The 22123-nt window shown below is 41.8% G+C and overlaps 1 protein-coding gene across 8 annotated transcripts in view; it reads left to right on the plus strand.

Moving 5' to 3' along the window:
• anks1b (ankyrin repeat and sterile alpha motif domain containing 1B) overlaps positions 1-22123 on the plus strand; it is a 231211-nt gene that overhangs the window by 137487 nt on the left and 71601 nt on the right. For all 8 annotated transcript variants that reach the window (XM_084345741.1, XM_084345742.1, XM_084345743.1 and 5 more), the window contains one exon: positions 8299-8485. In XM_084345741.1, the coding sequence (XP_084201867.1) occupies positions 8299-8485 (187 nt within the window). The remainder of the gene's footprint in view (positions 1-8298; positions 8486-22123) is intronic.

Genomic DNA, 22123 nt, shown 5'->3' on the forward strand with positions numbered 1-22123 from the left:
CAGAGCGGAGCACAGCCTTTGTAAAACTACAAAACCTGTGATGACTAAAGAATAAGGCTGGAGGTATTCTACATTTTAGCCGTTGTCAACCAATTCCATGAAAAAACAAAATCAATAATGCGTCTGTCCGCCTCATAACTTCCATATTCCTCCCCCTGTCTGTGCTGCTCAGCCCCATTTGTTCCGACTGTATGTTCATCTTTAAAAACAGGTCACAATGAAAATCAGTTGTCAGTTTATTAGGTTCACCTAGCTAAAACTAATGCAGTCAACAGCACAGTGTTCAATGCTCCTTCAAAGTGTTTTATAGAGATGTTGATTCAACATTGTGGTCATTTGGCGGAGGTAGTTTACGGTGTGTTTTACGGAGCGGTGTTTCTAATTCAGAAGTGATTTAGTGTGTTAATGTGATGGAGAAAATATTAGAAACTCCCCTCAGTATAACACAATACAGTCCAACAGCAGCTCATATTACAGCCTCCAAAATGACCATAAAGTTGAATCATCACCTCCCTAAAACAAATTCAACAAAAATAAACCTTTCCTCCCTGAAGGTTGGATTTACTGCAGAGCTCTGCACTCTAGTATGCAAACCTATCTCAAACAGGAGTTGTTTGTGTGCTTGTTGCGACTATAAGAAACATGTAGGGTATATCCTTTAAGATCACGAGAAAAGGAATGTGTCTGGCCCAGTAATAGAGAACAGCTTCTCGTTTTGTCGTTGCTTTCCAAGCGTGACGGCAGGGCCTCACAGACGCAGACATGAATGTAAATGTACAGTACAGTGTGCATTGCACCCATTCAGATCGACTGTCACACATGAACACATTGCGTTGCATATGTATGAATACATCCAAGAACGTACACAATGACAGCGTGATCGAGTAGATAGCTTTCCTGACCACACACACACACACAGTCACACATTTAGAGCTGAGTGCAGATAACGCAGCGTTTGTGATGCTTTTCAGAGGTTGAAGATAGTTTTCCCATGCAGAGGTTGAGAGGATGTAGAGACACACTCAAAGCACTCAGTGGTAAATGCACAGACTATGACACAGTTGTCACACAGATGAATATAAGAGCTTTAAGAAGCAGGCTAGCAACATAATGTAGTTGAAAGTCTCTCTAGAGGATCTACTGGAGGAGTATCGCCTGAATGAATAACAGGATATCGATTTTCCTGCTATTCTCGGAGTCAAGATTGTTTGTTTTGACCAACACAGATCTAGTGAACTTAAAGGTGATATGTGTAATTTTAACATCAGTTTAGAGTAATTTAGAGATGACAGCGTAATTATAGGACACGAACAAGACAATAACAGAAATCACTCCCGGGCTCTGGCAGCCTGAAGATGTTCTTTTAAAATACGCTGCCAGGCCAGATCTCATCGGAAATCTGTTGAAGGGTCGAAACGGTGAAGGGGTGCTGTTCTGAGTTCGCATGGAGCAAAAGTTCTCAGAGGTTCTTGTGACTGGAGTTGGTGGCGCGAGTGTAAACCCAACAAAAAATCCCTCCCAACGATTTAATCAACTTCATTAAAACCAGCATCCACCGCTTTACAGGAAACACATGAGATTATGGAAAATTTGCTCTTACTTTTAAAGCTCCATTAGAAATGATTGTTGTCGTTCCATGAAATCAATCAAACGACTTATTTACGACTTATGTAATATAATTGATGCCACCAATCCCACCGTGAATCAACACTTCATGTTTTAGAAAGTTAAAGATCTACAAACCAAATACTACCCTCCTTTTCTCTATTTTTCTCAGGTGTTGGTGGACCAAACACCATCTCCCTTTTCAATACGACACATACATAGACAGATCACTAATCACTTTGACATTTAGAGCTCATCAATCTGTTCACACTCATCAATCAGTTAGCCGCCGAGGCTATATTTGTGCTGAATATACACACAGTCACTTGATGAACCTCCACTGACAGTGTTGCTCCAGTAAGTTAATCTTCCAGCAAATTTGCCCGGATCCGTTTCTGATCGCAGTACATGTGTGCACTGTACAATCCTATGAATAGGAGTCTGCGTTTGTGCCATCTCTTTATCGAGCCAACATTTTAGGCTGTGCAAAGACCACACATTCGTACAAACACACACTTGCACTTACAATCAATAAACAATGACAATCATGGCAGCTGTTGGCATCAGAGAAGGGTGACAAGAAAGAGTTGTGGGAAGCAAAAATCAATTTACGTTCAGATACCTCGGTCGGGTGGTTCCTCTCCTCGCAGCTGGTGGCTTCCTGCACTCTATCTGAACGTTTTGAAGTTGCTGGGACAGCTAGGAGACCCTCGTGAGTGTGTGTGTAAGAGTGTTTGGTGGTTAAAGAGGTTTGCTTTCCCAGCCAGCAGAATGCCCATAGCCCAGGAGGGGAGGCGTGGCTCATACACTGCTAATTGAACTGACTGAAGCTAACACCGAAAGCTCTCCAGTGGGAGTTACACATCTGAGCTATTTCCCGGTCTTTCCCACCTCTATAAAAGGGATTTATACGTAACATTTCGATTTCAATAAATCATACAGTTCATGCACCTCATTAGTTATGAGCCAAGAGGACTTCTAGCCTTCACTGGCCTCTGCACTGCATTTTAAATTGTGTGCCATGATAGATTTAGCAGGAAAGCTGCTTTAATACTTTCTAACGGACAGAAGGTGAACTACTTCGAGCTACAGAAAAGCTTACTGAGTTTCTCCCAATTTTTAGATGATGTACAAAGGGAGAGACCGTTTCATTATACTAATGATTAGAGTGAATATACCCAAGTGGAGTCATAGCGATGATGGGAGAATGAAAAGACAGTTTCAGTAGTAGAATGGTTCCTTTGTGGATGGAAACAAAAGCCAAACTCAAGCTGTTTGCTTTGAGGACTCAATCTAGAAAATCTCCAGTGACATTTTTATTGAGTTCAACATTGTCCGTACTTCTCAGCTTTGAGTCACATGTTTTATATTCTGAACAATGCTTAATTTCTCCAACTTCACAGGCTATTTCCCAACTCTAATCAATAACTGGCTTATTGTTTATGTAAAACTACTTTACTAAGCGTGAATTTAAAGGTGCACTATGTAGTTTTGGAAAAGAAATTTGAACTCTGCAAGTTTATATTTACACTATCAATAAGATAATAATACAAACTCAAATATTCATTGGATGTATTTAATTTATAAACATCATTAGCGCACCACCTTGACTCAAGTGGGGAAATCAATCGCCAGAGCAGTTTATGCAGCCCTTTAATACTTCTGATATGTATGTATGTTCTTTAGAAATACCTAATTATGAGCATTATTCATATTTTTGGACTGCAAATCGACCACATGTTGAATAATGACTAACTGGATGAGACAGGATGAAAGGGATGTGTCCTGTACAGTAATGATTCAGGGCTCATTACTGCGGGATCACTGTCACACACTTAAATGGACTTTAATAAACAGTCACAGTACACGGAGAAGGATACAAGCACGGCAGTGTTAACAACATGCATAGGCTGAAATGACATGAATACACAGTTTGGCAGCAGATCAATTATAAGATCGCTTCCTGTACAGTTCCCAATCAGCAGACAATTGAATTGGTAATGAAGCGCTAAAATCACATATCTGATATCTTAAATTCAGTGTTTAGTCTGCTTGCGTTCACACCACAAATGAACCGCACCAGAGTCCGCTTGGAAACGGACCTAGACCGGGCGTTTAAGCAGCCTCAGTGTGGTTGTTTGGTGTGCATCAGGGTTTGTCTGACAGCTTTCACACCGGAAAACTCACCGGGGTCCATTTTAGGAATGAATGTACCTTTAAATAATTGTACTGACAGAGACAAAACTCCTTAACCATGTTTTAGAGGAAATCAGACTTTGTTGAGGCAACAACTGGCTTGATATATTACCCATGACAGCTCCCACTATCACGTTTACCGCGTCCAGCTGAGAGACTGTTGCGATAGGAAGAATATTAGATAACTTATTTGTTTTTCCAACAGTTAACAAAAAGGCGAAAAGAGACTCTTTAAACCAGCGTGTCAGCGTTCCTTTCAGTCGACAACAGCTCTCGTGATGAAAGCGGAGGGATGAGAGAGAACACAGTGCTTCAGGGACGAGGCATGTGTGTCTGGAAAGGCACGCGTACACGAAACGGCTGCATGAATCATGTTGGAGCCTTTAGAGGGGGCACTATAAATGTTAATGTCGCTGAAATTGTCTCAAAGTGTGCCAGTACCTGAGAGGCTCACCTGGGTGAAACTTTCTAAAAAACATTTTTTTGGGGAGGAGAATACTAAAAAAAACGAGGCTTGATCATCAGATGAAAAAGATGGAAGAAATCTGTATCAGAGGAAAAGTGGGGACGCAGAATCAAGCGCTGAATAGTAAAGTAATAGTTTCAAGAGTTGCGGTTGAAAGTTTGTTTTGGATGTGAGGGGGAAACGGGGGGTTTGGATGTTTACTTCTTTTATTTTCTATTCTCTTGTCGCCTGCTCCTCTCCTCTGAGCTTTTTGGCTTCTGAGTTTGTGTGTTTACATCTTTCCGTTATTGTGTGAGGCCAATGAATAAACGGGGAGAAGGGAGAACAGAAAATAAGTCAAAAAACACTGGCTACAGAAGGCTCTGCTCCACACCCAGCCGCGTCATTAACTCAGGGCTACTGTTAACAAAAGAGAAGTTGCTCCGACAACTCAAAATATCAAATTAACCCATTATGATAATTACATTTCAGTCCCCTGCTCATGTTGAATTGCTAAATTATTCAGCCAGTAAGGAGATTTAATGGGAAATGCAACATTTAGGAATTAATAACTCTGCACTCTTTGGTAAAATTAACATACATTATGTTTCCTTTAGCGTTACTCCTACAGTCTGCGGTCTACAATCTACACCATCTGATCTCTTCATCATGATAAATTTATGATAATTGATTATTCTCGCACAGAAATTAGCACTTTTCAATGCAAGCAAGCAAAACCTTAAACTGCAGAGCACATCTCACCTGGGGAAATGACATTTTTTAGCTAATGGGTGTGCCATTTATTAGCGCCCCGGCGCACACACACACACACACACTAGCAGAGTGTTAAATGGCGTGTTTTCCCCCAGGGATGCTGTTCGAGGCGGGGAAAATGTCTTTTGCCGTAGTTTAGCGACGCATTGAAAACCTGCTCGTGTGTGTGCGTGTGTGCAATCGTGTGTCTGGCGCTCATTAATCCCCTTCCAATCGGCCATGACATGTTCATTAGCCTGCTGCCCGTTTGCATTGTTAACGCTAAGCCTCAGCCGGCACTACAGTGTGTGTGTGTGTGTGTGTGTGTGAGCATGTTTTGTTGTGTGTTTATGTGCATGTGCGAGCTCTTCAAAGGTCCAGAGAGAAAACTGCCTTTTCGTTGTCAGAAAGGAGAAGAAGCCAGATACATACATAGATAAGTGCAGGAATAAAGAGACGCTTAAAGGATGAATAAGAGGAGACGAAGATGTTATTAAACTCATTAAACATTGGTGGCTCGCAAAACAAGACACACACGAGCACAGCCTCAACCTCCCACTATGAAACACACAGTCACATTAGGGCACTTCATCATCCTGGGCTCATTGCTGTTTCATCTAATTTATTTTGGGTCCTTTTCTGTTAGTTGTTAAGCCCGGGGCAAAGAAAAACACTACAGGTTCTGTATTCATGCGGTACATTGCGACATGTTGTTTAATATAAGTGTGTTTGTCAGATTTAAGTCATAAAAAATATGTAAATGCGTGTTTTTTGACAGCAAGCTCGCCTCTTGCCCAGTCTGGCTGATTCCCCGTCGGGCTCATGCATCACAGCCCTATTCCCCGTTGCCTCTCTGAGCCGTTGTGATCTTGTTTGGTTGATGCATTGGTCCTTTAAACATCCCTGGTCTCTGCAGGACGCTGCCGCTATGTGTTATTCCCCACTGACTGCAGCCCCACTGAAGTCAATCTTTATGTCATGTGTGCCGCATTCGTTTCTGTCGCAGCTGTTGTGGTTGGGACTTTTAGTCTCCGTGCCTCTTATATACTGGATTTCTCCAGTTATTCCACGGAGGCCCTCTTTGATCGACTGATGCCAAACTGTGTGCATGAAAATGTCCTGATGCGATGTTTGTTCAGCCGCACATTCAAGGAAAAAACACACGGCAGAACGAAGCGACCTTCAAAGTAAAGATATAGATGAACATTGATTCCACTCATGTCTGCCAGCCAGCAGCCAAGGTTAGCTTAGCTTAGCTCGGAAACTGGACCAGCACCTGTAAAAGTTTTTAAAAGTGAATCACTAATCATCACGTTATATCTCATTTGTTTAAACTAATACTACAACTGAAGTGTAAAAACGACACTTCTGTGCCTGCCGGCTGGAAGCAAACGATCTTTAATGTTGCATAGTGCCACCTACTCTGTCAAAGTGTGTAGATGTTGCTCTTGTTTAGTCAATGAAAGATTTTTACTTTTGTATTCTCTGCTCCATTAATCAGCTACAATTTAATTACTGGCCAATAGCCGGAAATAAAAATGACGGGCCCGATACATGCAGTGCATCACTTCCCCCTACCTTGATTGCTTTCTCCTGCTCGTCTTTCCTTCTCCTTTATTCCTTCAGTGCTTTCATTTTCACTCACCGACAGAGAAAAAATGAAAATATCCCTCCCTGTCAATTCTTTTTTATTTTTCATATCTTTTTTTTTTTTGCTAAAAAATATTTCCCCGCTCTTGTTTTGCTTTTGTTTTTCTTCCACTTCAGTTCAGCTGATCTGAGGACTCTTCAAAGCCCGATTTGAGTGCACCATGCATGGATAAGAGCCTCCTCTCCTCCTCTGCTTTTCATTTCCTTTCATATCCTCTGCCCCCTCTCTCTCGCGCTCTCAGAGTTCAGTTTTCGTGCCTCGAGTCACACGCAAGACACCGAAGGTCTTGCGAAGGTCGCCTGTCATGTGTCGCAACATTTCGGGGATGTTGTTTTGCCTTTACGATTTCACTTTGCCGACATCCTCTAACTTGTACACTGACGCACACACTTAGACACACACACCAGCAGGGTTTTGACTGCCTGAGCTGTTTGTGAAGCAAAGCAGCAGGTTGTTGAGAACTGCAAATGCCTCATTATGTAAGATGTGTTTACCAGATGCCAGTCTACAGTTTTTTCTCTCTCACTCTGTCTCACTCTCTGTATGCAAATCATTATCTCTCTCTCTATTTACCTCTGTCCCTCTCTCTCTTTTTCTTGTTCGTGTTCAAATTTTACGTTACCTAATCCATGCTGGCATCTATAAATCTAATTACGTCACACAAATGTTCAAGAGTCACAAAAAAATGAATATGTGTGCAGGGTTTTCAACATTTAGGAGGCGAACTTACAACCATCCCCTGCAGACTTAAACAGGGATCATACTGAATTTACAAGTCACACATTCTTGGCATGACTTGGCAGATAAAATGGTAAACTACATATTGGACCAGTCATAGGTTGCTGTGTTACACAACTTGCGTGACATACATACTGTAGATGATCATTAACATGCCAGCGTATACTGCGTGGTCATCCAAGATGTCGTAAAAGTTCAATCAGGAGAGACTTCATTTTATGAATTAATAAATATTTATCGCAGCGCTCACATCAGATGAGAAATACGAGTCTTTGGCGATGAGGCCCCATCATTATATTTTAAATGGGAGGGTGAAGCCGTGAGCGGTATAGGAGACCCGCAGGTGGAGCCTAGATGCTGGTGGTGGTGGTGGGATGGAGAGAATGGCTGAAGATCTGGATGTGATGAACTGGAGGCAGGACATTTTCATATCGTCCCATGCCTGATCGTGACAAACAGCTGCAAACAACAACATGAATTCCTGGACAAACCTAAATATTGCCGCATGACATAGAGGGGAAACAACAAAGTAACTAAAACAAAGGAAAGTGTTCATTATAAACCAAATTGACATGAGAGAATTAAATAAGTATAATTTATCATAGTTGAACACGATAATGTCTCACAGGAAGTGTATAATTGGCTGGCAGTGTTGCTGTTTGTTTGGTATATTTCAGATTGGAAGCCAAAATCCAGTGCCTGTGAGCCACTTTCAAAGAAATCACTAACTTTTAATGTGTTGAATTTAAATACAATTAAAGTCATTAAAGGAAAAGAAACTGATGAACCTGCAGGTCAGTTACATAAGGTAGAATAGTGTAGTTTAGTTTCCATATAAGCCTCAGAAAACAGTATAAACTTTGTCATCCTTCTAACTGTAGTCCTTCCCTTCTTCCCGTCTTGTATCCAGCCCAAGCAACGCACTTCTCTGTCTTCGTCCCTGGACGTCCAGAGGCCGGTCAACCACAGCTGTGAGCCCAGCGAGGTGAGCTCGTCCCTGGGCTACGCCAGCTTCAGCACCAGCCCCCCTGCCAGCCCTCCGCTCAGCCCCAACCAGGAGGACTCTGCAGGCTCCAACGACGACTGTCAGCTCACAGGTAACTCATAAAACAGACATGAAGGTGGAAGAGCAATTAGTGTTAAAGTGTTGAAGTGAGAGCGAGCGTCAGACTGCTGAAATACACTCTACCCTGACCTCTGACGTCCCCGTGGAGGAGGATCAGCAGAAACACAAATACCTCCTCAAGGGAAATATCACAATCTGAAAGCTCTCGCTATCAGGTCTCTTGACTTTGTCTGCTGAACCAACACAAAGCAAAGTAATTAAAGCGAGGTTCAAGGTTCATTTATTCGTCAGTTTACAACACAGGGTTGTGCAAGGAAATTCATTTTCATGGTGGAGTGCAGAGGAGTTCAGGAGTCTACACAGCCAGAAGAAGAAAGTTGCTTCGTAGTCTGGTGGTACGGCAGCAGATACTTCTTGTTTCAAGTTTCAAAAAGCTCAAATTTCTTGTTTTGTGTGACAAAACTCACAATAATTTTGTTTAATATCATGGAAGACTAAGAAAAGCAGCAAAGATTTACAGTTTTATTATTTTGGGCTTTAAAAAAAAAAAGACTGGATTTGATTTGGTCAGTCATCAGAATAGTTTATTTCTCTTGTGATCAACAAATCCATTAGTAGACTCATAATTTCAGATCTCGTCTGTTGAGTGAAGTGGATTAATTTAACACAGAAAATCTATCATCCATCATGTATGTTAGCCAGGTGGCGACTTGTGAGTGGTTGTGTTGAGTTTGGCATCAATAATGCATAAAGCACACATTTACTCTGAAAGTCAATATATTGAATCGTGGTGCAGTGATTTCTTGACTATCAGCTGACTACTATAACTCTGCTCAGACCATCTACTGTTTGTATCCCTTGTGTTGAAGCTTCTCATTTTTCTTTGTTTCGAGGCGTTGTTTAAACTCTTTCTTCCTGGAAACCACATCAACCTTTAATCCTCTTGCCCTGTGTCCCAGTAAAAATCGAAATCATATTTCAGCTCCTGTCACACTTGACACCAGAGCCAACGGGCAAACACCTCAGAGGCTAATGACAGATCTTAGAAAGAAGTGCTGGACTCACTCGGACTGTGGAGGGAGTGGAGAGCACACCATGACAGCTGCAGCGTTTCTGTTGAAAAGGGAATTTGAGATTTGATCCCAAATGTGCTGGAATTTGCCAAAAAATATACAATACGGTGTTAGTTTTAGGAATAATGTGGAAGTTTTTCATCTTACAGTGCTGTTTGCCCAACGTCTTCCAATTCAAGGCGGTTGAAACGAGCCCTAAGAATTATTCTTCAGGGTTTTGACCTTTAACAGAGCCATGCGGGTTTGACAAATGTATGGCTGCACAAAGTAATTTATTAATGACAGACCTCTGGGTGTGTTTGCTCGGAGCATTAGACAATTCAGAGAATTTCATTGTTGAGCAGAGGCCTTGTAGCACCAGAAAATTGCTCCTATAAATAGGTTGTGCGAGAAGTAGTTTTGCAGAACCAGACCTCCACATGGCTGTCTCATTCTGGTATATACATATATAGCCAGTGTTTTTATAGGGGGAAAAAACACTCTGGCTTTTTAAAATATTTTTAAACCAATTATAATCATCTTGGGCAGCGCTAAAACCAAGGAAGCAGCAACGGGGCCCCTGCCAAAATAGTGTCGGGGGAGAAACTTGTTTTGCACAATTTCCTGCAAAAGTAAAGGTAACGTTGACATGGCCTTCACATGTACGTATATATTCAAGTACGGTGGTTAAATATAGCGTTTTTCGTGTTTTTGTTTATCATTTCAAAGGTTATTCGAGGTGAAAACTATTCTTGTCCCGTATTTTAGTCTCAAGTCTGTTTGACTGGAATTTAGGATTCCAACAAGCACTTTCAGGGGAAAACTCATGCGGATATCTGAAAAACTAGGCTCCAAGGCATCGGCAAAAAGATGCTCACTTTTCGACCTGAGGGGGGAGTCTGTTTTACTGTCAGACCAGATGAAACGCTGTTAGTTTCGTCTAATGACATCCCCCTGCTGAGTTTAAAAGTTTCTCCTCCAAAAGGAATATTCCATGTAATGAAAGAGGTGTTTTCTCTTAAGAATCTCGTAACGAGGGCAGTTATGTCTTAAATCTGCACATACGCACATTTCACTACTTTTATTTATGTTCGCAGAATAAAAAAAGGAGCATAAATACTAAATAATGCAAACGAAGTATTAGTATTCATGCTTTTTTTTAATGCCATTGTATATTTATCAACTACTCTGAGGACATTTTGGTCCCTGTGTTCCCCATTTACCTGTTATTATTTCTTTATGCCTAAACAAACAAACTCTCTTTGTTTTCATGACTGAATAAACTGAAAAAACAAACTGAAGTTAAAGGACAACACATTTTCATACTGTTTTGCTTTGTTTATATTTGGCGGACCCTGCCACCTTTCTAGCTTCAAACACAGTTTTGGGGAACTTATTTTCCTCTGAGAACAGCTTGTTTATTCAGTTATGGAAACAAAAAATTCTGGATGTATTATTACCACATTAATATTGTAAAAATTAAAATCTGAGTTTGAATTTCTTATACAAAACTTCCTAGTGCCCCTTGAACTAGGAGACCATTCAGGTGTCCCCATGACACAGTGGTGGCGCCTGGTTTAACCCTTTGTGTCATTTGCCAGTCGCCTGCTTCATGTGTAACCATAGCGATGAGATGCCTCGTTGTCATGGCGAAGTGCTGGCCTTGGTGACAGTTTCTGGTGACGTGGACGGGAATACTTCCTGTCCCTCACTCACACCCGCTGCTATTGCGCACCGTCAGCGGAGACAACACAGGGGAAGTCTACCAGGCGGGAGGCATTTTCTGTGTGTGTGTGTGTGTGTGTGTGTGTGTGTGTGTGTCTGTGTGTCTGTGTGTGTGTGTGAGAGTGAGTGAGTGAGTGTGTGTGTGTGAGGGAGTGTCTGTTTCATCCAGGAGCAGTTCAGAAGCCCAGCTGGACTTTGATCTGTGTAGTGCCTCGAACGAAAAAGCACTCATTAGCAATCCACAGGTGCATGCACACACACACATGCACGGACGAATACTGAATGAGACATCTTCATCTTCTATTCTCATTGAAGCACAGCCACGGTCTTCATGTAACAAGAGTTTATTTCCCTCTTGAACCTACATGTGAGTCTCGACCCCGACACCGATGTCTGACTGATATCTTCTAAGGACAAAGACTGAGCAGCGATGCTTGATCGCGGCGTTGAAAAGCTCTTGTTTTTAACTTCCAGCACACTGGATTTATTTACTTTATATCTAAGTAATTTTTGTGAATGTGAAATTGTGAATGCATCAAAATTTCATGACTAGGAAGATGCTTTAATGTTGATTCCAGCTGCTAGCTGAATAAAAGACATTTCTGATAATGACAGAAAATGAGCTACTTGTCCGAGTAGACAGGCTGCTAAACGTAGCACAGCAGCTGCTTTGCTCAATAAAATCCATTGCACTGACAATTTAAGCTGCATTGTCCGATGATCAACCTGTTTTTACCAGTTAGTTAGCTTATTTGATTGGGTGTTTGCCATATCTTGGTCGCACAATACTTGAAAATGAGACATCGTTAGTGGCCAAAACACATAGAAAAAAGGTTTATTTACGGCCTTTAAAAGCACAATATGTCATTTATAAACAGAAGACGATTGTGGAGTGTTGTGTGGGGAGGGCTGGGTTGACAAAGCGACCAGCTCTGATTTCATGAACGTGAAGTTGCAGAGAGGAGAGGGGGAAACAGAAGAGAGAGAACCGGAGTCTCTGGTGAGTGCTGAGTTCACTGAGAGTCGACCTCAATGACAAACACAGATACACACATCTTCTGCGTGTTGTTGCTAGCTAGCTTACGGCTAATGTTTAGTCAAGTAATCTTTTTTTTTTGGCCGAATAAACACTTTCCAAACTTGTAGCGACAGGAGACAAAAGGAAGCATACCTGAACTTGAAGCAAGCTTGTGAATTTATCTCGGTTTGAATGTAATTTTTATACGTTGTAACGCAGAATTCTTACATCTTAAAACGATCAAATGACATTTAAATACTTACTGCAGCACCAACTTCCCAGAAACGTATCTTTAAACCAGCTCTTTCTAAATACTGGCCGTCAGAACCCATTTCTACTCAGTGGTTCATTCCAGGATTGTAATGATGCTTTCTAAAAGTGATTGTTTGTAGAGTGCATCTTTGCTTTCATCAAAGTTTAAAAGCACAAACTGTGACCAGCGTTACCTGATAGTAACAACTTCTCAATAAAGCATCATTTCCCTCCTTTAACACTCTATCTGCACATTATTATTGGTAACATTTGAAAGGTTTCCATAACGTTTGCTCGAGGGAAATTATGACCGTTGATGCAAGAACGGTGAAAAGTACATTTACATATTTAATAAATTATGACGCACTCAGTGTCCTGTCGCATCTATAAGCACTAGAGTACATTATAGATAAAATGTGTAATGTATTTTAAATATCTGTGCTTCTACGTGTGCTCTCTCTCTTTCTCTATATGTCTCTCTCCCTCGCTCTCCTCGCCTGCAGCACTTAACACCAGGAATAGATTGGCACCAATTTATATTTCCATTTAATTTTCTCTCTATTTTGTTCCCTCCTCCTTCTTCTTCTTCTTCTTCTTCTGCTACTCTGCTCATCCCTCCTGCTCTCTCTCTACTTATTAGCTTTATAAGGCCCATTGTGGGGTTGCCATGGTAACAAGTGGCTTACAGAGAAAGAGAGACAGAATCGGAGAAAGAGGGAGTGTATGTGTATGTGGATGCAGGAGGCAAAGAGTTACAGGATTCAAAGGATGCCAGTGAAGAAAAAGAGAGTGGGTGAGAGAGAGAGAGAGAGAAAGAGAATGAGAGTCTAACGTTGCAGGGGGGAGGAGGAGGAGGAAGACGAGGAGGAGGAGGAGGAGGGGTGATGAACGAAACTCAGGAAAAGGGAGAGAATGAAATGTGAGATTTGCAGGGGGTTGGATGGAGAAACGAGGACAAGAAAGTGAAGGGAACACTTTTTCCCCCCCCCTACACACCATAAAAGGTCTTTCCTTCCTTCCTTCCTCTCCATATCTGTCTCTCTCCTTCTCATTCCCCTCATTCTCGTCTTAAAAATGCTGAACCGCTCTTCGAAAACCAGCCTAACATTTGTACAATAAAGCTCCGGCCCTGCAGCAGAGTACGCAGGTGTCAGCCACCTGCGTGGGCGGTTGGATAAAAAAGAGGCCTATTTATAACCCGATCCATCGCTGGTGCTGCTGTTGATGCTTCGGAACTACGGTTTGCATAATGTTGGACAACGCTCCAGAAGATGTTCCCCCCGGTGCCCTCGGTGCAGAGTGCCAAGTGCAGTGCAGTGTTATGCAAAAGCAGTGCAACTGTAGACGCAGTTGTCCTCCATGAATTATGCAGTGCCCCCTGCGACAAGTCGGTTACAAGCAGGCACGAGTCTGCAGGTCTGTGTTTACTCATCTGGAAGGTGTTAAGTTGCTTCATAGATTCTGATACACACTTAATGTAAATGAAAACACAGATTTCCCTTATAGTGCACTATTGTAGAATACATATTGGACCTGTGTTTGTGTTATTTTTAATGTAATTTAAAGGGAAATCCCGCTGTTTGTCAACCTGGGTCTTATTCTCTGGTGTTTTCCATTGTGACTTTTGGTCATAATAACATTTAAAGCAACATTTCTGACCTGAAAATAACAGCTTCAAAATCATTTTGATGGTACAGTGTCTTATAATAGGGTGAATGGTGTCTCTGTCTCAGCTTTATAGCATCGTTTAGCTCTTTTGTTTTGATTTTACAGACTGAACTGTTCTGGTTTTATCTTTTCCACTCTCTAAGAATTATTTCTAGAAGCAGTAGGCAGTCGTTTAGTAAAGAAAGCTCAGATAAACCCTCTATGTACTTACCTGCCAGGCACCAAACTGCAGACATACAAAGATAGCGACTAGCTCGTTAGCTTAGTGAAGCGTTTAGCCTGCCATTGGCCGACTATTTCAGTCGGGAGTTCCATCCTGACACTATTTTGCAGGGACGCCATAGTTATATCCTCGGCTTTGCTGATCAAGATGACTGCGAATTAATTTGAAGGAACTGCAAACAAGCTAGAGTAACAGTTGTGGAGCTGTCGGCCACAGCTGTAGTCTCTTGTCGCGTTTACTGCTACTTCTCTAGAGCACACACAAGCTAAATCAAAGGCGAGCCACAGCCTCATGATGTGAATACTACATGTAAATTACCCAAGAAATTGATCCACTCTGCAATGCAGCCTGCTACATTAACTACAGGGGTTAGCAGTAGGGGACTACTTTCTGGCTTCGGTTTCAGTTGGACTCCACTTCAAGATCCTTGCTTTGATCACCATCAGTCTTGCTGTAGTCCATGTTCCCCAAATAACTACATCAGGGAGAGTGCACCACATTTTATCTGCAGGAAAGGCCTTTATTTCTCTCTGACTACAACTCTTAGATCTACATATATAAAATTCTGTGTTTCGCCTTGTGTTTTCTGACATACAAGCACGTTTTTAGTCTCCTGCTTCTGAATTACCAGAAAGAAATGGAGTTCTCTTGAGTTGTCGTGGTCAGAAAATCAACCACCTGAACAAACAAAAGACTTAATACTCCCTTCATAATGCAAATGGCCACAGAGGGCCTGAGTGATCGATGAGCTCTTACAGTTAATGAGCCGCAAATGGCAAAGCGATCCACCGCTGCATGTGTGAGCGTGCGTGCGTGTGTGTGTGTGTGTGTGTGTGTGTGTGTGTGGCACCGGCTGTGTGTTTACTTGAAAGAGTTAAGTTCATTAAACCTCTGTCAATTAATTGAGTTTTGTTTTCAACCATCACACAATTCAGATGCACCCTGACATCAGCTCACAACTACAAGCCCATTCTTCCACACGGATGTGCAATGGGTCCGTCAGCCCGCTGTGCTCGATCATTAAATCACGCTCAAAGTCAGCAGCGGCTCTGTTTGCAGCATTGATCTGTTACTCACACACACACACTTGTGTTTTTTTTGCTTAAATCTTCCATCCAGTTGACACCCTCCGCTCTGTCCTTTGCGCCTCATATTTGGAGCCGTTTCTTGTATATGTGTCCGTGCCAGCATAGCACGAATCCTAATGAAATAAACACGCTATTAGCTGATATTTGATTATAAATACAGCTAAACAGAAGCAGAAAAGCAGCCGCGCTAACTCTCGAGTCGTTCCCATTTTATATAAAATGACAGGAATTTTCCCTGCTGTTCTACCCAGGTCGAATGTGCTGAATTTGTACCACCTGTGGTGTGGCAGAAAGCAGATGTGAGGAAATTATAGCTTTTCTATCTGCCCTTTTTTACTCGAGGGTGAGAAGGGATCAATCGAGACTGAAAGCTGTTCTGTCAGATTTGATTGGTGGGAGGAGGAGAGAGATAGAAAACGTTTGGCAATTTTCTGTTTATATGTGGTTTTGTTGTGGCGTTGACATATTTTTTGGCGTTAAATCGCACTGACTCTTGTTTCTAAGATTCTGTCCTCTTGTAAAATGATTAGAGTTGGTTCGCAGTCTCGCGCTACGGACCTCGCCAGTCCTCTGTAGTAAAATTTCCCCTCCAAAATGTACTGCCCTCAGAGATGAAACTCTAATTAACACCACAATTTCATTAATGAGCGGGATGGTTTTGATCACGCATTCTGCGTGCTTGTATCATTTAGTTTTCACCTCGGGCAGTTGTGCTAACAGGACAGGTTAAGATTAAAAGGTTTTGTCTGTGGTGCGCGTTTGATACATCAATTGAATTTTGTTGCCACGCTGCATGGCTCTAGGGATGGCAGTGTCGCTCGGTCCACAACTTTTGGATGGATCGCCATTAAAGTAAGATCAGATCAGAATTTTAATTTGTCTAATACTTTGATTTGTGACCACATACCTGCAAAACTGATGACATTCCCATCAGCCTCAGCTGTACTTTTCTATTAATTCCTACTTAGTTTAAACAACATTATGTCACATTTTGACCTTGAAATAACGGCTTCAAAATCATGTTGATGGTAGTGTCTTGTAATAGGGTGAATAGTGTCTATCGCTTGTTTCTGCACTATGTGACTTAAGTGAGAGGGTCGGATCACAGCGTTACATACATGTTTACTTCAACATACAAGTTTTCAACACATAACATTGTTATGGTGTCATGATTTTTATGTCTGACAAATTGTTACAGACCTGGGATTTGTATTTACAACAGTGGCGTTGCACTCAGAAACTGTGGGGGGGCGCCAAATCACTCAAAATGTCAAATTCTAGAGAATTTTGCTTTAATGTTATCAAACTAATGTGCCACAATAAGATCGAGGATAGAGTAAACATACCTGCTTAACATCAGCATGTTACAGTAGCATTGTCGTCGTGAACGTGTTTGCACGCCGATGTTAGCCCTCAGCTCAAAGCACCGCTGTGCCAGAGAACAGCCTCGCAGAGCCGCCAGCATGTCTTGAGGTGACGGTGACTCATGTTTGGAAGCTCTCAACACAAAAGAGGCTCACACAGACTCACAGACTCAAAATAAAAAAAGAAAGGAACAGAATTCATTCAGATGCGAAACCCTCTTGGTAGGATTTTGTTTGATCATTGGAGAAAGCAGCACAATTATACTGTATGTAAACGCAATTTGTGTTTTATTTACATCATTTAATGTGCTTGCAGGGTAAAACCTCCTTCATAGCTTTATGGTAAAAGAAAACACCATGTGAGCCCCAACAGTTCAGTGGTGCCTAGAAAAATACCGTACAGTACAGTTTCCTTTATAGTGACCATGAATAGGTTTAGAGATCATACTCACAGATAGTGGTTGTTGTCTTAGAGGCTGTTCATGGCAGCAAAACCATTGTTTTCCAATGGTACTTGGCACTTCGCTCCTCTCCTGTGCAGCGCATCGCATTTTTTCTAGCGATTTTTAGTAATTGAGAAATCTTCAACTTTTCCAGCACAAGGCACAGAGTTGCTCTGCTTTTGTTATTTCTGCAATCTGAGCTTTTGGGGAGCCGGCAGATGAGAACAGAAGAGGTTTGAGAATGGAGCCCTGGGGAACTTTTCCCATTAATTGCATATAAAGGTCTGTTGTGCATGCAGCTGGCTCCACACGCACACTGCGCTGTATTGTCCAAAACCATCTTTCCCCAGGCTGTAGCGACAAGTCTCGGTGTGATCAGGGCCTTAGGCAGCTTTATTAATAAGTGGTTGTATTGACGAACAATTTAAACAGTCACATTGCTCCTTGATTTATACACTCTCTGTATTATAACTTATATGGTCACAGGCTGCACCGACTTACTTTTTAATTTTATTTGCATGTCCTTGAGAAAAACATGACTTTGAATGTTTTTATTGATATTAACAATTCTGTTTTCCAGACCAATTTTCCTTTGGTCACAGGTGGAGAGCCTGTCTCCATCTTGGTTGGCTGGCCATGACAACACCACAGGGACATTGATGGAAATGAGTTCAGGATGTTCTATCCCTGACAAAATCTAATGTGTTGCATGTCATTAATATATTACATGTTGTCAATGAACAAAGCTAGACCAAACCTGCCATTTCCCTTTGAGCTGATTCAGGCCCGAGATGCTACTACTGCCACAAACACATATATACATGCATCCCACACACTCAGCCACATACAGACAGTTAATTAGTGTCACCCTCATATCACATTTAACTCTCACTGCATGTCTGTCTCACACACAAGTGGAATTTCAATGAAGACAGTGAGTGATTGCCATCACTCCCGACTTCAGGAGAATCTAAAAATGGGTTACTATATGAGACGGGCCAGTTGCCGTGGCGATATACTGTGCTTACTCGAATCAGGAATGAAAGTGTAAATTCAATATCTGCAGACTGGCCCCCTCGCTGCCTGAAGGCCGGGTTCAGGTACATACAGGCAATCAGACATGAAGTGATGCTCTCAGCGGGGAGTCTTATCTCTCTCTCTCTCTCTCTGCCTCCCACGTGGGAGGGTGGGGGGGAGTTGAGACTGACCTGTTAGTGTGGCGCTCGCTCTGGTGTCGCTGACCTGAGGCTAAGTGTCAGAACGCACAGGAGTCACAAATTGAAAAAAACAAGAGGATAGGGAAATCATCTGGGAAATCATGTGGGCACATTTTTACTTAACATTAAAATAAACTAGAATAGATGTAGAGATTATAAATGTATCTCTGTGTGATTACTTTTTAGATCCTATGGAAAGTATTCTTGAACAGAAAATTATGAATAATTTATTCAAACTAAATTAGAGCAGACAGTTCATACATCACATTAACCAAACAGTCATTACCCTATCGTGTTTTAAGACCCTTAAAGGTGATATAAATGTGTGATATTCATACAATAATTTTAGTTTAAAGGTGCACTATGTAAGAATTGGCCTCCTGTTGAACTCAAAACAAGTCGGGAGCAGCACATCACCAGAGCAACCGCTAACTGCTGCTAACTGTAACTCTATAAAACAATACATTTAATTCACATTACATATTTAGATTGCTCAGTCATATCTCCATAATGGAAATGTAATTAATTTAGTGACATGGTGGAAAGCCCCAGAAAAAGCTATTAAGTAAAGGAGTAGAAACTTCCCCCAGTGGTGATGTTTCCAACATCACCTGAAGGCAGCACGTCTACAGCTCTCACATATAACCCATTGACTGTCTTAACACTTTCTCAAATCGACGATCCAGACTTCAAATCATTTCATCACCACAGTTCCTACAGTATCAGCGGATTTGGTAGCATAGCCTAGCACCAGCCATTGGCTAGCTTGGTGCCTGAGGCTCAGGGAGCTGATAATGATTTATCCAGGCCCGTGGCGCTCAGGAAATAGGGCTCGGTCTTAAATCTCTGGGATGACTGACAGCTCCGATATTACTCTGTAGTTTTTAATAACAGTCAGTGTGGCGCCACAAGAGACGGAGCGATGAACACAGCGCTATCAGATGTTTGGATCATCTCCCAGCCCCTCCTGCCACCACGCACACACACACAGGAAAACATCGAACAACAGAGATGGTGTGTGTGTGGTATTTATAGTGTTTGTGTGTCTGTCTGCATTCACCCGCTCACTGTTCACTTTAGCCATTTTAGCCCTTTCAACGAAGAAGCAATTCAAAGTGCTTTACATAAGACAGAGCGGCATTATGAAAAGATATAAAAGAAACACGAGGCAATATGAAGAAACACACAAATATGATCCTAAAAAGACTCAAATGAGATAAAAAGATTAGGCTCAAACAGAGAAAAGCAGATCAAAAATAGAATAGAAATTACAGCACACTGCACGATATGAATAAATGTAACTTAATAAAATGCAGTAGGTAATGAAGTCTTAAGCACTGATTTAAAAGAATTGAGAGTTGGAGAAGATCACAAGCTTTCTGGGAGTTTATTCCAGATATGTGGTGCATTAAAAACTAAAAATGTTCTGAGTTTTGTTTCATGTCTTAGTGGATTAAAGTTCAAGAGCTCCTGACACAGGAGGGTTTGTCAGCCTGTCAATAGCAGCTTAATTATGAAGGCAAAGTCTCTCTTTATAGATGCATAATACATCTGAAGATTTGTTTTTCGCCACCTGCGTCCAGCTTCTAGACACTGTTTTATTAATTTGTACCAGCGTGGGATTTCTCCCTGGTGCTTTGTTATTTCCTGACTTTCTTTACCTTATTAGAAGCAAAAGCATCAATACAATTAGGAATTTCAGTACTGAAATTATCCAGAAGGTCGCCGATTAAGACCTGAGCGGGAACAGGTGTGGAAGGTAAAGACTGGATAAATATTGAATTTTTAGTTTTCAGGGATATACAGTTTTCTGATTGACTCTGTGCTAAAGAAGCGCCTGCTTCTGGGTGTAGGTGGGGTCACCGTTTGACACGGTGGGAGAAAGAAGAGGCATATTGGGGGGAGTAGAGGTGAGGCGGGGACCTTGTCCAATTCCTTAATCTCTACTCTTATTTTGTTATCCCCAAGAGGCGATTTGTGGAGGACAGATGAGGCTTTTGGTGGCTTATAAGGCTCATCAGCCCGGGCGGGAGAGAGCTGTTCTCTCTTCTTGTCGTCTTTTGTTATCAGCAGGGTTGGTGTCGCAGAATGTGCTCGGTTCGTGTGGCGGCAGACGATTTGGCGGTGACAAGTGGGTGAATTTAATACCAGAGTTAACAAGCGCTTCCATTTTCTCAGTGAATCCTCAAGCGGGTGAGGCAGTGAAAGGAGGAGGAATCAGTAGACTGATCCGCACGCTGACATTGAGGTCTTCGTGGCTCTGAGGTTGCGGTGTTTCAAGGTGAATCAGTACTTTCATTCCAGACCTGATTGGGATAAAGATGGAGCGAAACATCTTTTGTGCAGAAGTTTGTTGCTATAATATTTATTTCACTCCAAATCAATTCATGACCTTCCATTGGTGTGAAAATGAGGTTTTTGATACAATTCTTAGCAGGAACCCAACTTCTACTGAACCCCTGTGCCACTGTTTGGATTGAATAGCTTTACTGTAACCGATCAAACCATGCTCTCATCTCCCCAGTTTCTCTTCCCTCCCTTTTTGACATATAACCTCTCAGCTCTGTATCTCTACTCTTTAATTTATCTCCCTCCTGCCCCCCACCATCATTCAATCCTTCATTCTGTCACTCCCTTATTTCTCTAGCCGCTTTCCCGAGCTCTCATTCGCTCCTCTGTCTCTCTTTCTCTGCCTGTCATTCACTGTTATATGCGCCTCGCCCGCCCCCTCACTTTCCCCCGTCCTCGCTGCCATTCGTCAAGCCGCCTTCCTTTTCAGGTTTGCTGTATGTCTACAGTTTGTATCTCCATAACTCTTTTGCCCCTTCCGTTTAAACTCTGTTTTCCATTCAGTCAGATAGCCGTCTTCACCATCTCTATCTCTGCTTGTCCCTCTATTTCACCTTTTCAACCTCCTCCACCAGGTCCTTTTTTCCTCATTCTCCTTTTTTTCCTCTTCCCTGAAGCAAATATTTGTTAACAAGTTATGTGTGGATGAAAGGAAGTAGATATACTATATGGATACATATATTTCTCTATTTGCAGATGCATCCTCCCTAAGCACCGTCTGAGAACAGGTTTTTTTTTTTTTTTTCACCTACACCCATTTCATCATTTTCTGGCTTTAGATGCTGTATGAAGAGATTCATTTAGAGTCGAGATTCCTTATTCCCCATTGAAATTAAATCTTAAACTGCAAATTTATTGCTTGCAGGAGAAATGAAAAAAAATACTTTGAAAGAGCTTTCACTTTACAGGCCATTATTAGCTGGTTAAAGACCAAAGCATGTCTCAGTGCAATATAACACGCTAATTGTCAACAGGTTATATCAAGATATTAAAATACTTGATTTTTGAGCATGCTGTTGATGGATACCACCGTCCCACAATGTCGTGCACAAAAGAAATCGAGGAGCTGCTCACTGCTGCGAAACATTTCAATAAATTGCAGGTGGCGGTGACACAGCTGGAGGAAGATCTTACAAAACAAACATAGCAAAACGTTATTTGAGAAGTTTAATTGGCAGTGTTATTCTAAAGTCCTCGTTTGGTTGACGCTTGTTGGTGCATGTTTAGACCTTTTTCATGGCATTCTCACGTGTGACAGCAGGATGAGCAA

The sequence above is a fragment of the Pagrus pagrus genome (assembly GCF_965226575.1).
Source record: "Pagrus pagrus genome assembly, chromosome: 23".
NCBI classification, from domain to species: domain Eukaryota; kingdom Metazoa; phylum Chordata; class Actinopteri; order Spariformes; family Sparidae; genus Pagrus; species Pagrus pagrus.